Source organism: Pituophis catenifer, unplaced genomic scaffold, assembly GCF_029215685.1.
Source record: "Pituophis catenifer annectens isolate HBS135680 unplaced genomic scaffold, rPitCat1.0.hap2 SCAF_14, whole genome shotgun sequence".
Classification (NCBI taxonomy): Eukaryota; Metazoa; Chordata; class Lepidosauria; order Squamata; family Colubridae; genus Pituophis; species Pituophis catenifer.
The window spans coordinates 23,605,480-23,624,110 of NW_027256894.1; the positions used below are offsets into that span (position 1 = coordinate 23,605,480).

General features: G+C 48.2%; 1 protein-coding gene across 1 annotated transcript; it reads left to right on the forward strand.

Moving 5' to 3' along the window:
* Positions 1-883: 883 nt before the first annotated feature.
* On the forward strand, positions 884-18,404 carry SLTM (SAFB like transcription modulator). The gene is given in 22 exon segments (XM_070953873.1): positions 884-1,083; positions 1,624-1,711; positions 2,124-2,188; positions 2,512-2,679; positions 4,363-4,410; positions 5,292-5,313; positions 6,559-7,027; positions 7,599-7,648; positions 9,210-9,316; positions 10,366-10,515; positions 11,058-11,167; positions 11,444-11,601; positions 12,247-12,338; positions 12,966-13,129; positions 14,055-14,235; positions 14,735-14,859; positions 15,042-15,212; positions 15,870-16,181; positions 16,425-16,563; positions 17,226-17,347; positions 17,349-17,384; positions 17,774-18,404. Coding segments are annotated over 22 exon segments (3,045 nt in total). The 5' UTR covers positions 884-924; the 3' UTR covers positions 17,883-18,404.
* Positions 18,405-18,631: the final 227 nt, after the last annotated feature.

The window sequence follows — 18,631 nt, forward strand, 5'->3', positions numbered from 1 at the left end:
CCGCCTCGCCCGCCGCTCCCGTCCTCCCTCCCTCCCTCTCCGCGGAGGCAGCAGCGCGACACCCGCGACGCTTTACGGCAGGCCGCCCGGCGCCCCCAAGAGGCCGCGGCTCTCTCGCGCGCCCGCTTCCGGATCCCCGTGGACGCCGCGGGAGGGGCCGCCTCCGCGCTCCCCTAGCTGGCTCGGAGGGCTCGCATCGCTCCCTCGGGAGAACCCCGCGCTCTCGCCCGCCGCCTGCGCCTCCGCCCGCCCTCAGCGGCCGCTTCCGCCGGGGACGCCGCAGCGCAGCACGGAAGAAGCGCCGCCGCCCCGCAGGCGTCGCAGAACCCGAAGTGTGGGGGAAACGCTCTGGGCGGCAGTCTCAGGCCCTTTGCCAGCGACGGAAAAGGCCCGTCTAGGCCCGCACGGAGCGCCCCCTGGCGGCCGGGGGAGAGAGCGCGGCCGCCAGCGCCGTCTCCGGGGAACGATGGCCCACCTTTCCGGGTTGTTGTGCACGCGCTGCGATAAAAGGCGCCGCGGGCGGGCTCGGGCGTTCCGGCTTCAGGGCTGCCGGAATTGAGCGGCGGCGGCGCGCTGGGAGAAGCTCAGAGGGAAGGGAAGCGGGTCCCGAGGGTCTCCTTGCGGCCGGCGGGAGCATCGCGCGTCCTGGTGCCGGGGCGCAGAGCCCCGCCGCGAGTCCCCGCCAGGCTGACCGGCGAGCGGCGTTTGCCGGACGCGCTCGGTCCGGCCGGCCCGGCCATCGGGAGCCCCGCCGCCCCCTCCGACTTCAAGCGCCCGCCCGGCGCCGCGCCGCCCAATCGGCGGCCGGGCCGTTCTGCGCAGGCGCGCCCGGCGGCATCCGGGTCCTGTGGCGAGGCGCGCGCCCAGCGAGGCCGCGGGTGGGGGAGGGGCGTCGTATTGTGGCCGCTGCCGAAGCGCCGCAAAATGGCCGCCGCGCCGTCTGGAGCCGCCGCCCCCGGAGCGGCCCCGCCGGAGGGAAAGCGGATCGCGGAGCTGCGCGTCATCGACCTCAAGTCGGAGCTGAAGCGGCGCAACCTGGACACGGCCGGCGTGAAGACCGTCCTCATCGCCCGCCTCAAGCAGGTGCGCCCTGCAGAAGGCCGCGGGCCCAGGCAATGGCGGGCCGGGCAGGCGGGGAGGCCCGAGCGGGGAGGGGGGAGGGCGCGGCGGCTGCGGAGGGGCTCCCCTCCTTCGGTTCCCTCCCCCCCAAGACCGTCCGCGGCTCGGCCCAGCCTCTGCCCCGGGAGACGCCCGGCCAGGCAGGGAGGCGGCCTTCCCGGCTTCGGATGGGCCTGGGCGGACTCAGAAGCCGTGGCCAAGCGAGCACGCTTCCTCCCCCTCCCCCTCCCCGGCCGAGGGTTTCTCGCCTTGCTGGGCAAAGGCTCTTTTGGGGGTGAGAAAGTTGCTCGGAAAGCGTGTCAGGAGAGCCTGGGCTGAAATGGAGCAACCTTCCCGAAGTGACCAAGCTGCCAGGCTGCTCTTCCCTTCTCCCCTGCCGTTAGGGCTCTTCTTTCAAACGGTTCCTCCAAAATGCACTGAGCTTGAATGTCACGCTGTAGGTGCCAAATGATAATAGAAGGGCAAAATGCAAGTATAAAATAATCTCTTATTATTTTCTATTAGGCTATTGAAGAGGAAGGAGGAGACCCTGATAATATTGAAATAGCAGTTTCGACAGATGCCCTGAATAAGAAGCCAACCAAAGGAAAAGGTTAGAACTTAAGTAAAACGGTTTTGTGAATGATGATCAGATGGTCTGTTTGCTTACAGAAAAATATTTTAAAATGAGTAAAATTACCTTCTTGGGTGCTGAAATGCTATCTAACTTCGTTGGCCTTGATTGGGGGAAAAATGACCGCCAATAGCAATTGCACTTCTGCTTATATACTGCTCCACAGCACTTTACAGCACTTTACCCTGAGTGGTTTGCGATGTCAGCGCATGGCCCCCAACCGACTTGCAGAAGCGCTATGGCATCTCCGGGATTGATTGAAGAACCACGTTTTTAACGTTCTCCAGAAAATTAACAAAGATGGGGCTGTTTTAGGTTTCAGTCTATTTGTTTAAAGTATTTACCAGTATGCCATAATAAAAGATTTTAATTAGTATGTCCTGGCTTCTAGGTAAAAAGCAGGAAATTGATGAACTAAGTGGTGATGCTTCCGTGGAAGATGACTCCTTGGTTAAGGTAATATTATGAGAAACAAAGTTGGGGATTTTGAGCATCCTTCCTTGGGAAAAGATCATTAGAGCTTCTGATGCAGATTCCTGGGTTTCCTCTGCACACTTGATAATTGCAGAATTTTGTTTGATTTCTAAATAAATATGAGAGCTTCTAAACTGCTATCCTTGCTCTAACAAAACTATAACTGGACTGCGAATCAAAACAGCAGTGATAGCAAGGTATTATGAAAGCTCAGTTCAGGAAGCATAAACAGCTTCCTAATTTGCTGGAGAAACCTCACTAAATTGGCCATTTCCCTCTGCTGTGTCAAATGTTCATATTGAAAGGAGTGTGAACTGGAAACCCACGATGCAAGTGATCATGATGGAAATGATGAATTGAAAGAATCTGAAGAATCTGCTGAAAATGAAGAATTCTTGAATTCTACCATGCTGCCTCGTGCCGATAAGAAGAAATCTAATTTAAAGCAGATAGAGAAAGAGTTGGAAAATCAGGTACCCTACAAAATCCCTTAAACAGACACTGTTCTCCCAATTTCCAGATAACGGAAGATGGCACTTGTTACATTCTGTGAACTAGTAAGACAGGCCACCAAGTCATTATTGTTTCCTCCTTCTGCAATGTTATTAGTCTTTTCTCTTGGTGATGCCTTGGGGGGCTTAGCTGAATACCCTTCCCACTGTGTTCTTCAGAAAAGTGGCAGCCCTGATTTAGCATTGTCACCTGGGATCCAAGGGGTCATAAACTCCAGAGGTTCTTTTACCAGGCTGGCTATATTGGCACCTGCTGTCCTTTGGGATAGAGGTAACTGGCCGTGGTGTTTTGGCATTAACGGGTGAAGCATTAGATGGGCTCAGGTTTGGCTTTCTTGCTTATCAAATAAAAGCCATAAATTGTAATCTGGTGGCCAGCCTTTGAATATAAATTTTATTTTTAGTGCGTCAGCAGAGACAAGAAGATAAATAGATGTTTCTTGGATTTATGAGGTTTAATAGTTACTATTCTACATTCTTTCATCACACGCATAAAGGTAGAAGGTAAAGGAGTCCCTGTTTACTCCGCTAGTAGTTGTCGACTATAGAGGGATGGTGCCCATCTCCATTTCAAGGCTGTTGAGCCAGCACTGTCCAAAGACATTTCCATGGTCATGAGGGCCAGCATGACATCATGGAGCACAGTTACCTTCCCACCGAGGTGGTACCTGTTTAACTACTCGCATTTGCATGCTTTCGCACTGCTAGGTTGGCAGCAGCTGAGGCGAAGACTCACCCTCTTGTGTGGCACTTGAGTCTTGAACCTGGGCTGCCAAGGTGACAAGCCCAGCATCTTAACCGCTGAACCACCATGCCGCCCCCATCTCACACATTCCCCCATCTCACACATTCCCCCATCTCACACATTCCAAATATGTATTTCATTAAAGAAAAAAATGCAAGGAAGGAAAAAATACCCTGTTAGGAATCCTGAAGAAATGATGGCTGGAAGTCTTTTTGTCCTCTGCAGAGCTAGTGGTAGATCCTGGTGTACTTGATGATCCTGGCTCAGCGTTCCTTGTGCTTTACTCCAGCCATAGTTTGTGAACTCCCATGTCGAATGTTACTGTCCTTTTGAGTGACTACGTTAGTGTCGTATGCCTAAAAGCTTGTGTGGAGGTTAGCTCTTCATCCCAACAATTTGGGTGAAGGCAAGGAAAAGAAGCAGAACCGTCTTCTTATTCTATTCAGTATTGTGTTACGGTTAGAGGAAGTTCCCTGTTTAGGATATTTTTGGGGCCCTACATTATTAGCTATAGCTTACTTTATGGGGAGACGGTGATCCATTAACCGTGGATGGTGTCCTGTTTATTGACTTGATCAGTGTGCTTTGAATGAGCTCAGTTTTCTAAAGTGCCATAAACATGTCTGGAAGAAGCCTAAAGTGGCAATGTGCAGTGAAGCTAGAGATGCTGGAGCCCCTTTTGGGGCTCATCGCTGGCTAGGCAGGGCTGCTACTTCAGAGGAAACTCCAAGAAGAGTGCCAGATTACCAGGTCTTGCTTGGATGCCTTCCTGGTGACTCAGTGCAGCAGCTACTTAGAATCAATTGTCCAAATGCAAGTTTAGTATTAATACATCAATGTTTACATATTCATAGTAAGCCAATTTATTTAGTCTGCTTTGATTTATTTCTTCATTTTAGTGCATCGATATTCAAGATCTGGAAGATGACAATTTTGCTCCCACTCATGTAAGTTCCTAAATAGCTTTTGAAAGATTTATTGAGAAGCTGGAAGTAGCTGCATTTAACCTACTGTAAAATAATAATATTGGCCTGTTTGAAGTTTGAGATTTTGTTGTAGTATCCAAAAAGATGTGTACATCTCTGACTTATGTCAGGTTATCTGGTGCTTCTTACGAATGGTGAAGTCACTGACTGTACGTGTGTGGGTGTAGGAGTGACTTGTAGGACAAGCCTTCGTTTCTGATATAGAATGACACAAAACCTGGTGTTTCTTTAAATATTCATTTTCTGTTGGCTTCATTTCTAGGTATTCCTGCTTTTATTGAGGGCCCTCTCCCTCTTCCCCTTACATGATCTGGAGTGCTTCTAATAAAATAAGGGTGCGATGCCAGCTTTTGTGATCATCCATCCAATGTTGCTCACACTCTGTTGAAGTGAGTGGGGAGTGAACAAAACTTGAAGTGACTTAATCAGAGAAAAAGGAATGTTTGCTGATTTTCAGTATCCCAAGCCTCAGTATTCATAAAGAAGTTTGAAGTGGCTCAAATGCTGAACTCAGCACAGATAGACTATCAGATTTTTCTCTGAGAATTTCTTGATTTTCTGAAAAATTGGCCACAGAAAAGTGACAGTGCCTCTCCCAGCTGCATCATACTATATGTTTTGAATGTCCCTTTCTAAATAGTAGAAACAATGGACTAATTGCAGCTGTGATTAGAGAATAAAGAAAATTCAACTGCATATAGATTTCTATAAACGGGAAAACTGTAATTGAGCATAGTGTTCCAATAGCATATCTTTGCTCATTTGAATGAATGGCAAGTTTGTTTTCTTAGTAACCTGAACGTCATTTCAGAATATTTATTTCTTTTTTCTTTAATTGGCAGGACGGAGAAGAGAATGAGAGAGGTATGTCTGAATTTCAATAGAGTTTTGAATGTACTAACATACTTCAGGTTGCTCCCACCCTACCCCACCCTTTGGAAATAACAAGTGCCTTGGTTTGCTCCTTAAAAATCATCTCCCTAGTAACAGCCATTGCCAAAGAGAGTGGCTGAACCTCTGTTCGGTTGGCTTTGTTCCTCCAACTTCACTTACTTCACTGGATCCGTACATACGGCCCCTCGCAGGCCTTACTCGACAAAAGATGCTAAATTCTTTCGATTTAAGCCTTGTGGATACGGTAAGTCTTGAGGTCTACGCTGCACCTTGCACTGCAGTAACCAATAGCTGCCCAACGAAAGCTAAATGCTCTACAGAATGGAATTGGAAAGCCCTTCAGACTGTGGACCATGCCCTTCTTTCATGCTCTGGCAATTGTCATACCGTTCTTTAAAGCCATAAATGAGAGTCATCTCCTCAGTGATACTCCTAAAAGCCAAACTGGATGAAACTCTCAAGACTTCTGTGAAGAAACTCCTCGTGAGCTCCCTTCAGGATCTTGCAGGTTGTAGTCCAAAGGACGTGATGGAATCATTGTGACTTCAATGAAAAGATGCCCTCATGAAATGGACCCTTAATGTGTGCAAGCTCAGGCTTGGTCTTTCTAAGGATTCCCACGAGTGAAGAAGCCTCTTCAGGGAAAGCAAGAGTGCCGGGACAGACCGCAACAGCAGGATTGAGGACATTTGCCAGCTGGCCTTTGGATGAAGACTGCCAATCCAGGGTGAACTTTGGCTTACGTGCATGAAAACCTGCAGCCAGTCTTTGGAATGACAATGCAGCTGGCAACAAAAGGCAACACGGAGAAGGTGAAGGTGTTGAGCTCTCAGAAGCAGACGGGAAGACAAAGTCCTTGATCCCGAGAAGTGCAGAGACCTTGACTTCGGCCTCCTTAAGCCACGAAGAGGAGCAGATCTGCACATGGAAGCCCACAATGGAGGCCAGATACTTGTACTGAAGAATAGGTATCTCATGGATGGAATCGTTGTCTGAACCCTGTTCAGGATTGGTGTTTTTGTCTAGAAAATTTGTTTACCATGAAGAATGAATGATCCTGGGTTTATATGTTAATACCCCTTATGTTCTTTCCCTAACCTTCCATCAGTTCTAATAATTGGCTTTGTATTTTCTAGGTCCTCTCTTCTAGCTTATGCATATGAAAATGTTTAAACTTCTTGTTTTGCCATATTTATTCCTGTTAAATCCTCTTAGATAAAGCAGGTTCTGGTGATGGTACACAAGAAGTATCTAAACCTCTTCGTTCAGAAGAGAGCCTAGCTGAGGCTGATCACTCGGCTCAGGAAGAGATGGAAGCTAACGTCTCTCTGAAAGAAGCTGATGATGATAACATATCGGTTACAATCCAGGCCGAAGATGCCATCACTCTGGATTTTGATGGGGATGACCTTCTGGAAACAGGTAAAAATCTGAAAATTACAGATTCAGAAGCAAGCAAGTCAAAAGATGGGCAAGATGCCATTGCACCGAGTTTGGAGAAAGAAGGCAAAGACTATGAGATGACCAAGAACCATAAAGATGGTAAGAAGGAAGACTGCGCGATGGGGGAGCCTGTCAAGAAGGAAGCCCGAGAAAGCTCGAAGAAAGCAGAATCTGGAGACAAAGACAAGGATACTTTGAAGAAAGGTCCCTCGTCTACTGGGGCCTCTGGTCAAGCAATGAGGTTTGTCTTTCTATGTCAGTTCTTTAAGGTACTGCCAGCATTCAATAAGATCACTCTGCATTAAGGTGGTAGCAGCAAGAAACTTATAATTAGTATCTTATGCTCCTGCCTGTAAAATATTTTGATGGCCGTAAGTTACCTGTGTGGTTTTTTTTTTAAAAAAAAATAATAATAATCAGGATCTTCGTATATGCATTGACGAATTGACAGCATTTTATTTTTTGTTTTTTCAAATAGTCAAGTTTTAAGTAGCCTTGTGATGATAATGAACAACTCTCAGTTCTGAGAAACACCAAAATGAAGCCAAGTCCCAGTCTTGAAATGTGGAGAAGATTACCATATATCCACTGAATAAAATTGTCAGAAAATCTAGATCTTCGGGCATCTTGGGGAGAATCAGTGCAAGAAGCCATGATGCGGGGAGATCACTTTTCCTCCAATTGCAATGCATCCCTGCTTTTACTCACACACCTCATTCTCCTCCCCCCCCTTTTAATGATTTGGTTAATAGTGTAAGATTCTCAACAAGCAAGTTCTGCTTGTTCAGTCTCTGATTTGTTCCTCCTCCTAGCTTGGCCAAGGAGTCTAAAGAAAGCAAGAGCACCTCCAAAGATGACAAAGGTAATGCGCTGTGTCTGCAGAAGAAGCGGGTGCTTCTGACTTGGGGGAGGGAGCAGGGAGAATTGCTGCTAGGTCTCCTTGAGGGGGAAATGCTCCTTCAGCTGCTGCCTTTCTGGCAGAAGGTTTGGCTTACTGTTTCTCGTTGCCTGATTTGAAAACTCCTTTGAACAGGAGGCTGCTTTTCAGTTGGGAGATTTGGCTTTTGGGATTTCTGATTTTGGGTGGGGTGCCTTATTGTTGGGGTAGAGAATGTAACGGATCTCTAAATTTTCAAAGAACCCTGGAAAAGAAAGAAGGAATGGAGAATTAGGGGACGACTGGCTTCCCACTGGGTTCTTTGGTCATGCTTTCTCCTTGGTGGTGCTAAGAGCAAGCCATCTTGCTAGAAAACTGATTCCAAACTGTAGGAGTTTCCTTTCTGGTGCTGAAGTTGGTTTCTCTAATGCGTTGGTGACCAGAAGTTTCCTGCTCAACATGATGGATTTTCTGCCTGATGATGCAGTTAAAAACACTGTGGCATGTGGCACATTTTTGCTCTCTTGTATTTCCACAGTAAGAGGAATTTGCGGAATTTAAGCAGCTAAGATAATATTGATGCTTAATATTGATCAATGATTTCAAAAGGAGGTTTGGTATAGAAATGTTTCTTGAAGAGAGTGAAGAAATGTTCTTTGTTGAGACATGAAAAATAATGCTTTGATTGTAAAAAGTTACTGAAAGAACAATTCTAAATGTTGTGAATTAAATTCTTTTCCAATTATAAGTAAATTGTTTATATGAACATTTAAATGGTTTGGCATATATCCAACAAGACTGAGGTCAGCTGGTTCATAATTACAACTTACTTTGAAAATATAGATAGATAACAAAATAAAAGGTACCTGGGTCTTTTAAAAAAGTGGGAAGCAGACAATTCTTCAAACAATGTGGTAGGGGGAAGGAGAAACTGCAGCTGGCAAGAAGCAGTCGTCACAAACTAGGACAGTGGTCCATCCCCAACCTTTCCAGCTCTGGACCAGCAGCGGGGGTCGGGGGGGGTGGGATGGTTTTGTGTGTGCGCGCGTGCTGCTTGTGCAAATGCACCTTTGCTCGCCTGCCACTTGCGCAGCCCGGTTCCCAATGGGCCGCAGCCCAGGGATTGGGGACCCCAATGTCTCTTGCAGTTCTAGCTGGCTTCACGAAGCTACAAAGTAGAGTTGCCAGAGACCCAAAAGGCCATATCATATAGTGGCAGGCTAGAGAATTTGCCCCCTGCCTCTTCTCAGTGCCCTGGTCTGACAGGGCCTCTCTACTATCTTGCTTGCAGTCGAGTTGTGCGAAGGTGGCAGGAGAGCGTCCCCATGTTTTTCCTTTTAAAAAAAAGCCTTAACGCAGGTGGTGGTTGTCTGCGGTCTGATACATCTGCTGCAAGTTGCAACTAATCACAAAACCTTCAGTCTCATCCCTTGTTCTCTCCATGCATTGCTTCTTATCAGAAGAAAACAGTTTTTGCTTCCCTTTACTACACTGGTGATATTTGTGCCAATTGACTTTGAAACATTTTTCTGCCGAATTTCACTAGGAAGTGCCAGCAGCGGGAGCAGCTCCACTAAGAACTTATGGGTTAGTGGATTGTCCTCCAATACTAAAGCCGCTGATCTGAAAAACCTCTTTGGCAAGTATGGCAAGGTATGGCTTTGCTGGAGAGGGGCGATTAGCGACTTTGAGGTGGCAATCCTGGGTTGCGCCAGAGAGCTGCGTAGACAAAAGGAAAATGTTTTGCTGAGCTACGCTGTGGTGTACTCACAGGATTCTATAACTAGTCTGATCAGCAACCTAACCCTTGTGCAGTTGTGAGAAGAGGGGCTTATTCTGTATTTGCCCAGATGAATGAACAATGTAAAAGATGTGAGACCATGAATGGGATTGGTTTTTTGGCCAAGGAGGGGTTTGGATGGTCATTTCCCACATCCTTTGACCCATAGCTCTGGGGAAGGGGTGTGTATGTATTAATGCTTTGTTATATAATAGGAAATGAGGTTGCTGTTCCTTTCTATGGACTATTAGGTTTTCTTGGTTAAAGAAGCAGGGGCAGTCAAGGCTTATGAAAGTAGTAGCTGGAGTTTAAAATACCATATATTTTAATTATCATGACTTCTAAGAGGCAGGTGATGATGAAGTACATAATTTATATTGCAAAAAAGGCAGCTAAGAAAAGAGAAGGACATTTCTTCCTGGGGTTTTGTTCCGTCTCTTTTGTGCTTAAGCACTTGAGGGCACAGCATTCGCAGTAGCCATGCGCTAGGAGAACTAAATATATGAGAAAGAGCAGAGGTTTGCACACCTGCACTCAGGTACTAACACTGTGGCTCTTGAGTAAACCAGAGTAGCCAAGAGGCTGAAATAGTGGCCCTCTTCACCTGGCCAGGCCACCCTGTCTAGTGTTTTTGGCCCACCTAAACAAGCAGGCTGCTTGCAGTAGATTCCAGGGGAAGAGGTCCCTTTTGATGATTTTCCTGCCCTTAAAACTCTTTTCTCTTGGGTAGCCTTCCTACAAAAGGGGCCCAGGAAAGGTGAGCAGAGGAGATGTAAGTGGTGGTAGAGCCCCCAAGTAAGACCGGTTTCTCCCAAATGAGGACGGGCTGCTAAAGCCCCTGAGGGTTCAGTCGTAGGGCCAGAGTAGCAAAATGATACCTTCGTGTCAAAATGAGCTTCATGGTTGTTCTTGGCTTTTGTAGGTCCTTGCTGCAAAGGTGGTCACCAGTGCCCGAAGCCCTGGGGCAAAGTGCTACGGCATCGTGACCATGTCCTCGAGCACCGAAGTGGCAAGGTGCATTGCCCACCTTCACCGCACAGAGCTCCATGGGCAGCAGATTTCCGTTGAGAAAGTAGGTGGGATGACATGCGGCCAGCAGTCTCTAGAACAGGGAGGAGGAGGAGAAGAAGAGAGGGGAGAAAAGGTGGCGCCACCGGTTTGATTTCAACAGCCTACGCGTGTTTCGCTCAAGAAACCTTGGGCTACCTAGCCAGTTCTTGTGCAGGAAGCCTGCAGAATTGAGGAAAAGGGCTCCTGTCAACGACCTGGTTTGAAAAGAAGCCTGGAGATGGGCCAGATTTGAGAAGTGGGCTAGGCAGGCCATTAGCGGCTCGGAATCCTATGCAAAAATTGCAGTGGAGAAGCTCCGTTGTGGAGGACTGACTCCCTGGAGTGTGTCATGACCCTCTTTGGAGCCTAATGGGGAAGCTCCTCTTCCCACCGGTCTCTTAACAGGAGAGGGAAGAGCCCTGGCCGGTCAGGTGATGGGAGCGTTCAGGTTCAGTGCAGAAGGATTCTTTGGGATTGGCATTGAAGACTTGATGTTCCCTTTTATTCATAATCATGTACGCATATGAATGTGTCTGTGTGTGTACATAATACATCTCTCTGTAGGTCAAAGGTGATCCTTCCAAAAAAGAACTGAAGAAAGAAAGTGATGAGAAATCTGGCTCTAGCAGGAACCCTGGAGAAAAGAAGACTACATCGAGTGATAAAAGCAGCAAGTAAGAGCTCTGCACATCCCCAAATATAGTTGCCCGTCTAAAGTGTTTGCAAAGAGCTAGTTGTTCGGCAGGTAAAAGGTTTGGAAGCTCTGGAACATACACCCCCCCCAACACACACACACACACACGCACACCAGCTTTGACTGCGGCTTCAGAAACCTGCCTTAAAGAGAATACATAACTTAGTTGTATCTAATCGCCTCCCTTCAAATAAACTGAAATTTTCTGGAAGCGAGTTCATCACCGTTTATGGTTCTTACTCCTATTTTTTACCAGAACTCCCTCCAAAAAGGAGGACAAGAAAGCTGATAAATCTGAGAAGAAAGAGAACAAGGATATGAGGAAGCCCGATGGAAAGGATGAGAAGAGCGATAGTGGATCCGGCTGCACCAGCCAAGAGCCTGCTAAGACCCCTGAGGACAGGAAACGGCTGAGTACGTCCGGGGGCTTCCTTACCGGGGGGAGGGGGCAGTGGCAGCGATCGCCTTATGCTGGCTGTTATGCGGTGATAGACTGCCCTGAACTGCGGGGAGGGGGGATGCGTGGGGAATGGAAATAGAGACTGTATCTCCTCAAGCCCCAGTCACCCAGCTGGAAGTAGGAGGGGTCTGCATGCTAAGCTGCGCTTGGACTGACCTTTATGAAAACATCTTACATGGACTTGATCGGTTACGTGGAGTGGGCAGCGAGGGCCAGTTGTGGGAGGAGTAGAACTTGGAGATTTGGGCACACAATTCTGAATTCTGGCTATGCACTAGTGCAGCACACTTGACCTCTAATAAAACTATACCTTTCTCAACAAATGGAGCTGAGGATCGTTTCTATTTAGAGGTTTAGGTTGTGGCTAGTCTGACACCAAGCCTTACTCAGATTGGCCATTCTTGGCAAATTGCTCCAGGTATATTGGACTGGCCTCTTCCCTCCGGTTTGGTCAAAAGGCCTGCTGCTGTGGTTCCCGCCTTAAAGAGAATACATTCAGCATGACTGGAGGGCATCAAGTTGTTTTTCTGCTGGCAAGGTTTCAAATCCATCTGGGTTTTTTTCCTTCTGTGTTAAACATGTCTCTTTTTCTTCAAAAGGTGTAAAAAGTCCAAGTCATATGGTCATTTTAGACCAAACCAAAGGAGATCAGATTCACCCGAGGGCCATAAGAAGAGGAAGGTTTGAGAAGGTACGTAAAAATGCAAGCCTCGGCAAGTAAGAATGGAGAGAATAGTCGATACTTTCTAAACCTGTAGGCGGAGGTAGCAAGATTTGCAAATACTGTATATCTAAAAGCAGAGTTCTGAGGTTAGTTTGAAGAGCTGGACTGCAGAGATGGTCAGATGAGCTGTCAAAGACCTTTCCGTCCACCAGGGGGCAGGCTCACCAAGTACTTCTCCAGCAGCTGGACAGCACAGCCCCCAGTGCTGATGCGGAGACCCAAAACATTTCTTCTCATAAAATGCTCTTAGTGGCCAACTAGTTTTCCTTTCTGAAATTAGAGAGTGTGTATGTGTGAGAAACGTTCTCTTTTCAACTATCTTAAGCATGAAACTTCACAAAATGGCTCTTTTTAGCTGTGTTTTAGAATTGTTCCAAACCCTCAACTGAGTGCTTTGACCTCAGGAGGCATCCTGAGTATTTGACGGTGTTTGAAGGATTTTGCATTCAAAACAGCAGCTTCGCCCAATGTCAAGCTTCGCTGTTAGGATAGTTCAAAGTGAAACATTTTGCACATCTTAACTTCTAATGCATTAGGCCATAGTAAGGATTTAACAACTGTTGCTAAATCTGCATTTATGCAACTTGTCTCCAGCCACCTATGTTAAGGAACAAAGAGCGTTTTCTTCACGATAAAATGAAGTTCAGAGACTACCGAGGCAGAAAGGACATTTTGCCTTTTGAGAAAATGAAGGAGCAACGCATGAGGGAACACATTGCGCGATTGGAACGAATACGCCGTGCTGTGGAGCTCAGAAGGTAGGCCTCTGAAGCGGCTTTTCCTGAAGCTCCACAAGGACAGATGAACAGTTGCCTTGTTTTACGTTTTTCTTGAAGCCAGAAAAAAAGAGAGCTTGGTTTGAAACTGGGCAACCTCCTTTTCCATTCAGGTGCAGCCTCATCTGGGACATCTGAGGGAGTTATAGGGACCTGATACACAGGAGGCAAACCTATCTTGTGGCCTCCCCTTCTGGGCTGTCCACAGCTGGGGTGGGGTCGGAAGCAGGAAGGTGGCAGGGGGTTTCTAAAGGCATCCTATAGAATTTTCCACCTGCCAACTTCTTAAAATACGTCACGGGCACCTAACTATTGCTTAGTATTACTTGTCATATTGATCAGGTTTCTTTATTGTTGAGATTGTTTCTCTTGTGCTTTTAAATATTTGGGTGTGCCTTGTGGGTACCCAGGAGAGGAGTTGGGAAAGTTTGAAAGTTTATTAGATTTCTATACCGCCCTTCTCCCGAAAGACTCAGAGCGGTGTACAGCCATATTAAAAACACATAGATTTATAAAATTTAAAACCAATTAAAATCGAATATATAAAATTGGCCCTCAATTTAAAAACACACATACACCCATTTAAAATTCATATTAGGCCAGTCCGGCTTGCTGGAACAGAAGGGTCTTAAGGGCGCGGCGAAAAGTACACAGGTCGGGGCTAAGACGAAGCTCTGGGGCAGCTCATTCCAGAGAGCTGGTGCCCCCACAGAGAAGGCTCTCCCCCTGGGTGTTGCCAGTCAGCATTGTTTGGCCGACGGCACCCTGAGGAGCCCCTCTCTGTGGGAGCGTATCGGTCGGTGGGAGGTTGTTGATGGCAGAAGGAACTGAAGCCTCTTCTTCTCTTGCCGTTCTGTGCCCCATGTTAATCCGGGATGGCCTCTCTCTGTGATGCCTCCTTTTGCAGGCGAAGGGAAATGGCAGAGCGAGAGAGGCGGGAGCGCGAGCGGATCCGACTGCTGCGGGAGCGTGAAGAGCGGGAGCGGCTGCAGAGGGAGCGGGAGCGGCTGGAAATAGAGCGGCAGAAGTTGGAACGGGAGAGGATGGAGCGGGAGCGCCTGGAACGGGAACGCATTCGGATTGAGCAGGTGTGCTTGGGGCTCCCCGTTCATTTCACTTCTCTCGGGGGCTCCTCTTGATTGCGGAGCGGTGTGCACAACATTTCAAACTTCAAATTTCTTGCGGGGTGTTTGAACCTCAGGGCAAAATGGCTGTTTTGCCACTCCAACTTTATTGAAAGTGTGCCAGCCCAGTTTAGATCATTTAGGAAGTGTTAGAACCCAAAACGAAGCTTTAGAAGAAGTAACGTGGGAGCTGCGTATCAGCCGTGTCAACTAATGAACCTTTTGCTCTCAGTGCAGATCAGCTCTCAGAAACAGTATTACCAGTAGTCCTTGATACTGCTTTTGCAAATGACTTCTTCTGTGCTAGACTTACTGCAACATGTTGGATAAAATGTTGACATTACATGCCCCCCACCCCACCCCCAAATTCAGCATGGACCATGCAACTCGGGAAGCTGCAGAGCTCTGAGGCCTGGTGCAGAGCCAAGGCCTCCTCTTCAACAAGCGTTTCTCTCCTGATTAGGAGCGACGTAAGGAGGCAGAACGGATCGCTCACGAGAGAGAAGAGCTCCGCCGTCAGCAGCAGCAGCTTCGCTACGAGCAAGAGAAAAGGAACGCCCTAAAGCGGCCTCACGATGTGGATCACCGGTGAGTGGGCGCCTGCCACGGGAGTCCTCCTTCCTGAGCAAGTCCGGATGGTGCCAGCACTAGCAGCCCGTTTGGGAGCCCCATGGGTGTGGTTCATGTGACTTGCCAAGCCCCATGTGGTGGGCAGCTGTTTGGGTTTGCATGGGCTGTGCCTGAGAGCTGAGGTATTTCTTCCCTTTTAGAAGAGACGAGTCCTACTGGAATGAAAGCAAGAAGATGACTTTGGACACAGATGCCCGCTTCGGCCATGGCTCTGACTACAGCCGGCAGCAGAACCGCTTTACTGACTTTGACCACCGGGACCGGAACCGATACCCCGAAGGCTCGGCAGTGCAGCCCTCGTCCTTTGACAGGTGGGTGCAGAGGAAACTCTGGGAGTTCGGAAAGCAAAATGACCTTTAGCACGAGAGGGCAGAGAACTGACGCCTCTGTGGCTTCATTGCACCTTGGCAAAGGAACTTCAGAAAAATAGGACCTTAAAACCCAGGGAAGTAGAGAGCAAACTTCTTAAGAATAGCTAGGATTATAATGGCAAAGCGTTGGTGAACATCTTTCTCACTATCAGATTATCACTTTGAGATTCTTTCAGTAAGAATTATTTTACCAGCATTATATTTGAATATAATGCTGGTAAAATAATTGACTAAAAATGGCCTTGGAATATATACCTTGAATTCCCTTTTGCAGGGAATTGTGTATGACTTGCTGCATAAAAGTTGTACAAAAGGGAGCAGATACCTCAGGCTTGTTATGGAGAGACCGCTTTGGTGTAAGCCTGAGCATTTTTATTGGAGGCCTAGTCTTGTGTTGCTCTTCTTTCATGCCAGGGATGTAGCTTTGCCAATCTGTCTTGAGTCGGCACCACTGTGCCTGACTGCAAGACTCCTCCGAGTTTGCGCTTTTTGCTGGGCCGTTCCCCAAGGCTGAGTTTTAGACTGGCAAAAGGCATATTTCGTTGGACCGAGGAGGAGGCTCTTCCATCTGAAGACGCCCTTTGCTTTTCTGATCAGGCGTGAACGATTTGTCAATCCAAGTGATGGCAAAAAGACTCGTCCAACTGGAAGAAGGGAGGAGCCTGGATTTGAGAGGTACCCCAAGAACTTTGATTCGAGAAGAAACGAACCCCCTCAGCCTCGCAACGAGCTCCGAGACAGCGACAGGAGAGAAGTGAGGGGAGACCATGACGAGAGGAGGACTGTGATCATTCAGGAGAGGCCCAAGATCCCTCACGGCCGGCACCCACGGGAATCCGGGCCCAACCCCTCCCGGCAAAGCTCTTGGAAGGGTGAAGGAGGCATGAACCCCGACAAGCGGGATGCCAGGTGAGAGATGGCCAGCTGGGGGCCCAGGAGGAGGTCACTCCCTCCCAGCCTAAATGCTACATGCGATTGAAGCAGGGGCTGGAGCTGCGCTGAGGAGGGCTTTGGTTGGGCTATTCTGGTGCAGCCGCATCCCACAGCTTGTGGCCAAGGACCTCCGTGGAACAGGCCAAGGGACCGTTGCCTTCGGTTCAGCCCTCTTGGTGACAGCTCAGAGCACCAGGTTGACTCTTATTGTTTCCCCAGAGAAAGGACGGAAAGATCCGGCCGAGAGGTCTCCGGGCATGCTGTGAGAGGGGCCCCCGCAGGCAGCCGCAGCGGCGCGTCTGGCTATGGAAGCAGAGAGGCGGAGCGGGGCGTGATCGAGCGGGGCAGTGGCGGACAGGTGAGCCTTGGAATGGGCTGGCAGTAAGCAGAGCCTTAGCTGTCCTCCTCCCACACAGGGAGGCCACTTCAGCAGGATCTGGAAGCCCGCCCCTTGATTTAGGCTGCCTTTCTAGCCCTCCGAGCAACAGCTGCGGCTGAATGACTGGTGTAAACTCCTCCATACTGTTAACTCCGTCCAAGAATTGCACTCGGATAACTATTTCCGGAAGCCAATCTTGAGTTTCGTCAGCAGAAGCAGCTTAAAGGCATCGTTTCTCCTGTGTTTCTGGCAGTGAAGGCCCCACTGAGCACCTCCTCCTTCACCCTTAAACCAATCCTGAGAGATGCTGCAAAGGGTTCAGACTCCACCCTCCACCCATTGGGGCTTCAGAGGTCCCAAGTGGTGATTCGGGGGGCAGGAGCAAATGGCCGCAGGTTGTTTTCTTGGGTTTTCACCAGTATGCCTCAGTTGGCGATTGTGCTGTAGGGCTGCCATTGCTGGACACCCCCCCACACACAAACACACCCCTAATCTGTGGAGGCCAAACATTTACATGAGGTCGACCATCTCTCTGTTCTCCATGGACCAGCGCTCTTCCATGCTTTCTAAAGGGTTAGATTTGTGGAAAAGGCATAATGTTGTTTTGGTCTTAGATTAACCTTTCCTTCCTTCCTTCCTAGCATTATAATGAAGACCGCCATGTGGTTGAGCGGCACGGCCGTGATGCCGGACCAAGGAAAGAGTGGCACGGCCCCAATTCGCAGGGCAGCAGTTACCACCACGACACGAGGAGGATGGGAGAGCCAAACCGGAGGCGGCATGATGTCTTCTCACTCAAGGTACCTTTGATGCAGCTTCCTCTCCCCCCCTTCCCTCCCCAACTGAAATCTTTTAGCAGTTGACACTCAAGCGTGTGGCCCTTGGTGATCCACAATTAATAAGTCCGTTCAGGGTATGACACTAAATGGAAGCCAGGAAATGCTGGCAGTCTCAGCTCTTAGAAGGCTTCTTCTACAGCACGAGTTACCCATCACAGGGTCCCCCCTCCCCCCGTGACTGCCATTTCTTTTCTGCCATTCCTCCCACAGGGGGCAGCAACCTGTTGCCACTTCCCCTTTTTGGCACCCCTGTTGGCAGTGTTTGGAAAGGCAGCACGGCCCAGCTGTTAAGACTTCAGTTTTTCATTCTTCAAAAGCTCATAGCTGTTTCTCTTTAAAATTTATTCCAGTAATTCTTCACCCATTAACAGAGTTATACAAATTGCCGGCAGTTCCATGCAGAGGGGAAGCGGTTCTGGATTTAAGCAATTTAAGAGTGGACCTCCACGAAGATTTTGAGCCCTTTCACCTGCTCGCTCCTTGGTTTCAAGATAACTTATTGGAAATCTCTTGTGAACAGAAAGCTTTGGATAAGAAAACTTGTCTTTTAAAAATTTTATTTTAACATAGTTACTTTTTCCTCACTTTGGAGGCATTTTTAGTAAGTTAGGCTGTTGGGTTTGGGGTAGTTCATGATCTCTTTTGAAGAGCGCTGCTCCCTCTAACTCTAGGAGCTCCCAAACAAATGGGAAGCAAAGACATGTGCGCTGTACAGAAACCCGGTAGTTTTCATTTACCAGCAGTAGCTCTGTGAACGTCAGGCTTGAAAATTAGGTACTTGCCACAAAATATATGGGTAACTGAAGCTGTACATCAAAAAAACAAAACGAAAACCCTGCTTTTTGGTGTGTAGAAAATACAGATGGTGGTTTTAATTTCTGGGTATTATGTAACTATTTTTGCAGAACTTGTTACACTGAGTGGATCCTTATCCAAACCAATGTATCTCCTTTCCAAATAAACTTCATAATCTCTATAGTACCTACCTGGATACCTTAATGTGTTCAGTCCCGCTCTCTGATCCTCACATGCTTTGTTAGTGTTGTTTCCTTTTGTTGGTTTCCCTTTGCAGTAAAAATGAAAGGATTTTTCAGAAATGGTACTGTCAACCCACAAAGCGTGATTGCCTGTTTCCTCGCAGAGATTTTCTGCTTATTAATTGCTGACCAAAATATGCCATTGGTCATCTTCCTGTCTGTCTAGTTTCC